General features: G+C 38.3%; 1 protein-coding gene across 1 annotated transcript in view; it reads right to left on the bottom strand.

Annotated features, from left to right (window-relative positions):
- Positions 1–4,150: 4,150 nt before the first annotated feature.
- Positions 4,151–7,344, bottom strand: part of LOC113234971 (eukaryotic translation initiation factor 3 subunit H) — a 7,277-nt gene continuing 4,083 nt past the window's right edge. The window contains exons 4-5 of the mRNA XM_026470490.1: positions 6,975–7,179; positions 4,151–4,606 (exon numbers count right to left, since the gene is read on the bottom strand). Coding sequence (XP_026326275.1) covers positions 4,251–4,606; positions 6,975–7,179 — 561 coding nt within the window. The 3' untranslated portion in view covers positions 4,151–4,250. The remainder of the gene's footprint in view (positions 4,607–6,974; positions 7,180–7,344) is intronic.

Here is a 7,344-nt window from a genome sequence, read left to right as displayed (position 1 = left end):
TTAATATACGGTGTGAAAACACGATTCCTAAAAATTTTCGCTATAGAAAAAACCACAAACTTACCTCGAAATTTTACAAGTTACCGCTGTATTCAATAGGTACTTTAAATCATACCAATGATTTGTTTTATATCAACTGAACTAAATAGGACACGTATAGTGTACGATATATTTCAAACGGCTTTAAGTTGGTTTGTAAAAAATGTAATCCTGAAATAAAACCAGTGTCCTTGCAGCTCGACCCAAGCAAAATGAACCGTAATACACACATCAAAAGTGTCTAGGGATCAAGTGAATATTTTTGAAATAAAAATTATTTAAGCAATATTTACCAAATCCAGTCTTCCAGGACGACTTCTTACTTTAAGGCTTATGTTTTATTTAACCGCTTACCCCTATATTTAATAAAAATAAACTAAAATTGATGTTTTTGCAAATTGTGGGAAAAAACTCAAATTAACGGCGTCAATTAAATAACAAAAAAATGGCGAAAATGATGATTTTGCTCATTTTTATTGTAAAGATAAGAAAATTAATAATCTGTATTTCCACCATTAACACGAATCACACAATTACAGCGGTTTGGCATGCTTATGATGAGTTCATCAAAATCACTTTGAGGAATGGCCGCCCATGTGTTTTGTAACAAGTCAAAATATTGTTGTAGAGTATGTACGGTATGCATACTCGGCACAGCTCTCCTTTGAAGCATATCCCATGCGTGCTCAATTGGATTGAGGTCTGGCGATTGAGCAGGCCACGGCAGAACGTTGATACGAGCTTCGGCAAGAATGCGTGTTACGACTCTAGCCGTGTGTGGACGTGTGTTGTCATGCATTAGTTGAAATGAATCACCCAACTGGCCTCGCAAAGGGATGATAACATCTGAAACAATCCTCTCTGCGTAAACTTGAGCATTGAGGTTACCCCTGATCCAAATGAGATCGGTTCTTCTGCCGATCCAAATACCGGCCCATATCATTATTGTTCCCCCACCATATGGATGAACTTCCTGACAATATCTCAAACGTTCATGACGTCCAGATGTTCTCCAAACTCGAGTACGTCTTGTATCCGGTCTCATACCGAAGCGGGATTCATCCGAAAAGCACACATAGCGCCAGTCTTCTTCCTCCCAGTTTCTGTGTTCGCGAGCCCATCGTAAACGGGTCCTGCGATTGCAGGGTGCAATAGGTGGAACTCTGAGCGGCCTTCGGGATCGCAGACCCACTTCACGTAAACGATTTCGGATTGTTTGATCGCTTATTAGCAAGCCTGAGGAGCTGTGGAGCCTCGTAACCAACATCATGGCGGTCATGGTACGATTCCGTCGAGCAGTATTTTGGATATACCGGTCCTGTCTGCGAGTCGTGATGCGAGATCGTCCTCCATGTCGCTCGGCCACGCTGCCCGTCATGCGATAGCGCGTCCAGAGGCGACTTATGACGCTCTGTGTAGTGTTAAGAGTGAAAGCCACAGCACGTTGCCTGGAACCAGCTTCCAACACTCCGACGGCTCGCATCATCACTTCTCGGGTTAAATGATGTCGTCTCTCCATAATAATGTAAATTGTTTCGGTTCCGATGCAGATATTGTAATGATTTTGTCAAAACGCTATAACTCATTTTTATACAAAACCACATTGACAATCGATTTTCTTCTTATTATCGAATTTTAAACAATATTCCTTATTTAAATGTTAAAACTCACTAAAAAGTATCAATAGCGATACAAAAAAGTTAATATAATTAACCCTAATTGCAGCAATACTCTTAAACGTAGGTACTTGATCCCTAGACACTTTTGATGTGAAGTACGGGAAAAGTTTAATTCGAACTCATTCGAACTAAAGTAGTATCGATTCTTAACCATAAAACTTAAATAATTACTTAAATAAAATCTAAAAATAAAAGATTTGAGGGGTAGATCTCGATTCGCTGATTCCAGATATGGTAATAACTCAATTTCGCTAATGTTGATTTGGCTGCCGATGTGCTAACAAAAAGGTTGAAAGTTCTTTGTGCATCGATTGATCTGTTATGGGAACGAATGGCTTTTAGAAATTCTGCAACCAGCAGACGTCCATGTACTTTTTTTATATTGTATATATAGCCAGCCAACAAGCAAAGGGCCCGCTTGATGGAAAGCGGTCACCGCGTCGCATATGAACTCCTGCAACACCAGGGGAGTTACGAGCGCGTTGCCAACCCTTTACGACCCTTTTGAAACCTCTTTTGAAGAACTCCATCCTATATTCGTTTGGGAAAACCCCGACAAAGCGTTGATTCAACTATCTAATTGTACGTTGGAGAAAGTTCCTCTGAAACCGTACAGACGACTCGGTTCCAAAGTGTGAGGAAGAACTCCCTGTCGGTGGCGAGCGGTGTGATGATAAAATGTTGCTGTTAGCACCATGACAAACATTCTTTCAGAACATTGACCATTGTACAGGCGATATAACAAGCCTATGCTTGACTTGACTTTGCCTATGCAAAGTCTCTCTTCGAAGACTGTTCAATATCGTCTGTAAGCACAGAATCGTCAACAATTCTCATAGCACGTCTTTGAATCGCATTTTGGTGCTCAAGCTTTGCTGCGGTCTTTTACTTGTGACAGACCTTGAGTTTACAAGTGACGGATGTCGCTACTGTCGCGTGATATACCTCACAATTTTACACAACCAACTGTACCGCGCCTCTGGTGATATAAAAACAAAATAACATTATTTTACTCTGTCGCTAGCGATAACTGTTTCTGTCTGTAACTGTGTCTGTTACATTCGTGGTTCTATCAAAGATTTTATCTTCCGTTATTCGGGCAAAAGCTCCCACCAGCACAACTATCAAGCCGTAAGTGATTTCTTCGGCATACCATCGCTATAGAAGGTACCATAGCGGACGTAAGGCGCAAACTTTCGCAAGCTGGCCGATATAGAGACAACGTAGTGAAATGGGGATATGTCAACCCGACTCAAAACCATTGTGCTTGCGAATCATCCACACAAAGTAGTTGCTCTCATGCCGAATATCCGGCCGCCGGATAGCTAATCCACTGCCGTAAACATGTCGCGACCGGTTTACAATGCGCATCACCGTGATTGATTGATTAGTGAATGATTGCACTTTCACATTGACGATTTGATTTGTTGTGAAATTAATCGTTTTTATAAAAACCAAGTGACCACTTTGTTTTTATAAAAACGATTAATTTATTCGATGATACAAACTAATACATAACAGAAAAATATTAAGTGAAAAAAAAAATTTTAATCGGCAATATTTTAATATCAGCGCTCTTTGTTTGTTGTGCCGAATGCAAATTTCTCTCGGTGTCGAAGGAAAAAAGCAATTGCATCGTTCTATGGCCATATCAAAATTTTGCCTAGCACTTGATACACTCGTTATTATTTTGTTTTAATTTGATTTCATTGATTTGTTTGTGATCTAACTAATTCTAAACCTTGACACTATTGATTAGTGTAGGCACACATTGTATTTAAAGACACACACAGTTCAAATCAATCGTGATCGCGATCCTTTCATTTGGTCGTCAGGCAATAACAAGTGGTAGTCAAAAATTAACAAAGTTTGCAAGAGTTTATAATGAAAAACTATCCTCTGAAGCTAGTCTCGTTTATGAAAATAAATAGAACCAATTTTTACCATTCAACGCAGAATAATTGGTCTTCCTCACCACAATTTGCCTTTATTGAAATTTGAGTACTAAATTTACGGATAACGTTATCTAACTTCATAGTTCGTCCAATTAAGAGTAATAAACAGACTGTCAATGATCCCGTACTTACTGCTTATCCTATTACTATCATCTTTAATCAATTTATTTGGCGTACTGATTATGAATTTTCCTCAGTTTTAAGTATCCGGCCGGATATAGTTCCAGTATCCGGTATCCGGCCGGATATTAAAAATAGGCCGGATAGTAAAAATAGGCCGGATACCGGATAGTTACCAGATATCAGTTTCATCTCTAGAAAAAATCATTCCAAGTACTTACATTTACTTAGTTGAGTCGTTATGTAATAGAACTACTGAATAAAACTGCTGGGAACGAACCTAACTAAATTTGGATTGTGCTTATCAATATAAAATCTACGTGTAATATAAAAAAAATGAAATGCAACAACTTCCAGTTACGTTCTTATCACTGTATTTTTATTTATCCAGTACACAAAATTACAATGAAACCAAAATGTGTGACGTCACAAAATATAATACCGTTACAATACAAATCTAGTTGTTCTGCTTCGTGCCTTCCTTCGCATTCTGTAGAGCCTGTGTCAGGTACAACTTTGCAAGACTTTGTGAGCAAAACTGGCTTATATGTTGGCTGTAAGTGTTGATCTGCCCAGCTACAATCATAGGGTTTAACCTTGGAGGTACCGGGTGAGGTTTAAAGAGTTTGTTAACATCCTCTTCAGGTAAAGCTGGCTCGTCTTTGGCAGCTCTGGCAGCATTTTCCTGGGCACGCTTGAGGAGCCATCGGTGTTTGTCTTGTTGCTGACGGACAACTAATTGCTGATAGCGATTGAATTTAATTGCTTCCTGGTTAAGCTCGTCTACGCGCTCCATTAAACTACGCAGTTGGCCTGGAAAAAAATTTAAGGTTTACATTAAGTTTGTTTATCACAGATTTTATAATAATGGGTCAGCCCAAAAGTCCGAGCGGTTGTAGCCACTTTAAACTATATAGAACATTTTACTTTTAAATTATTAATTCGCTGCCTTTCTCTCTCAAACTCGTATCTTATAAAGAGTGATTATTTAGAGGATGGCAAAATTTTCTATTTATTTTAAATTTCTTATCAAGGGTGTTAATTTGGATGCATTACTTCAAAAAAAGGTACAAGCTAGTGTGTAAATATGAAGGTAATGTGATGTGAAATCAGCCTGCAAAATTTGTATATACAATCTATTTTTTGCATTTCAGTAACTTTGTGCTTTAAGGTACGAGTTTGAGAAAGCAAGGCGACGTCATGCTGTGTAAGTCATTGTAAAAATAATAGTTTAGCGCGCATTTTAAAAATAGGGCGGAAACTTTACATCGAAATCGGCACTGGCCCGAGCCTTTTAAGCGCCCAGTTACGCGAGGAGAAAGTTTTCCCGCGTCTGCCGCGCGGCGACCGCCCAGTTACCACGCCTTCGTGTACATTAATTAATTTGAATTCTATTTGCTAGGCAACAACATTTAAATTCCTCTCATTTAAATGCAAGTCAGGCTCGCCCGCGTGTCCGGAACGCTCATTTAAGTTAAAACGTAAAAGCTAAACATATAGAGCGTAATTTGCAATGACATGTAGACGCACGCGGTAGCTGCGCGGCGGCAACGCGGCCTCCGCTCCGCGACAGCGCGGAGTGAGCGCGATAAAATTCGTGTCAAGTTCCGAATCCGAGAAATGACGGTCCGAAATTTCACAGGTGATTTTATCTTTAGATGTACAAGTGATATTCATATTTTCTCGGATTTGAATCAGACTTAGTGCACAAGCGACATTCGAAGTGGGTCAGAGTTTTTTTTATACCTAATACTAAGTGACGACACCAACAAAACGTGTGCCTGGTGGTAAGCGTCACGCCTGTCCCAAACAGTTGCAGTGTCACCCAGACCTTTAAATCACAAACATCTGAGAGGCACTGCCACTGCGCCCGTCACCCTGAGACATAAGTTGACAAGTCCCATGTGCCTGAAATTTCACCAGCACCTTCGAAACCGGAACGCAGTAATGTTCACATTACTGCTTGGCGGCAGAAATAGGTAAGATGACAGTACTTCCCTGGACGAACTCTTTCACAAGAAGCTCTACTGCTACTAAGTTTTCTACATTTGTATCATAGTCTCGGATTCTGAACGAATACTAATCGGATGTAGTGGGCAAACGCGCTAGTGGCCGCCATTAAAAAAATAATAAATTTATATTAATTTATAATAAATTCATGAAAATGGCCCAAAAAAAAAGGTGAATCTTATAGGTGTGTCGTATTTCATCATACGATAATGCTAAACCACACATATTTACAAGCCGTCAAAAATATTTCAGTTAGGTTAGGCTGTGTTATTTCATCCACCATATTAATATAGCTATCACTTTTTTCGGCCTTCATAAAACCCTTTGAGTGGACACTACTTTGATAAAGAAGAGATCATCAAACGATACGTAGAGCTGTATATTATAAAGACAGGAATTTTTGTGAATGCGTATTCCAAAATTACCCAAAAGATGGCAAAAGGTTGTAGATCAACATGGACAACGCGTAATAGATTAAAATTTGATATTTACTTTTTATATTTTCATTCATACTTTGATACAATAATTGGGTATTGGGTATGCATTTCATAGTGTAATTAATAAATAGCCATTTTTAAAATGTTTATGTTAAACAGTGGAACATCCTTACATTGTTTAATTAACTTCAAATTGTATACGTACAGTTGCATGCCCTCATATAGGCATATGTGAACTGCCTACCCTAGCAAAAAATAACTCATACTAAATGATGCTCTAATATTCACTGATGAATACTGAGAGGTTGTTTTTTGTTCTTGTATTTTATTTGCAAACTCTCCAAATGTTTGGAATGACACCAATTATTTCTTATATAACTAATTTACTTATATTAATATATCTGTAACGGTGGTGTAAAGTATTGTTTTGTCTTGTTCTGGAACCCGGAATACACTAAAGAGCAGTGTTAATTAATTAAACATTAAAAAAGTAATAAAAGTGTTACTCCCATGACTGACTTGACATTGCCAAAGTTCTTCAAAAGAAGCCAGAAACTTAAAAATAGAATAGAACATACTTAATTTGATTTTGGCAAGTACTTAATTATTGTTTGCTTTTTTAATAGTTTTTTTTTGTGGCTATCCCAACTGAAAACCTTGTGCACGCCACTGTATACGTGTACGTACATAAGTGGTATATATTACACCTATTAATGTATAAAAAAATTGTTTACCTTCAAGCACGGATGCAGTACCAAGATCCAAAAATTTAGACCCGTCCTCTTCAGGTATCATCTCAGTGAGCTCGGACATCATTATGTTGGTCAATGGCGAGTTACGAATTACAATCGGCACTTCGATGAACAAGCTTTCGTATCCGATCTTCAAGTTGCGTAAGGCCTCTGGAGTGTAGTCACCTTCTTTATACATAGCGATAGCCTGGAATATTACATGCGAGAATCAGAACTTGTAAAGCTCCAAACCTGTTGCAAGACTGAATTTAAACCACAGGCTTATGATTAGTATGACTGACGTAAATCTGGGGCAATATTTAGAATGTAAATTGACATGGTAAACTGTTATTATTTATATATATATACATAT

The sequence above is a fragment of the Hyposmocoma kahamanoa genome, unplaced genomic scaffold (genome assembly GCF_003589595.1).
Source record: "Hyposmocoma kahamanoa isolate Upper Pololo Valley unplaced genomic scaffold, ASM358959v1 102, whole genome shotgun sequence".
NCBI classification, from domain to species: Eukaryota; Metazoa; Arthropoda; class Insecta; order Lepidoptera; family Cosmopterigidae; genus Hyposmocoma; species Hyposmocoma kahamanoa.
The sequence above is the reverse complement of the archived record's forward strand: the minus strand, read 5'-3'. Positions and strand labels throughout refer to the sequence as shown.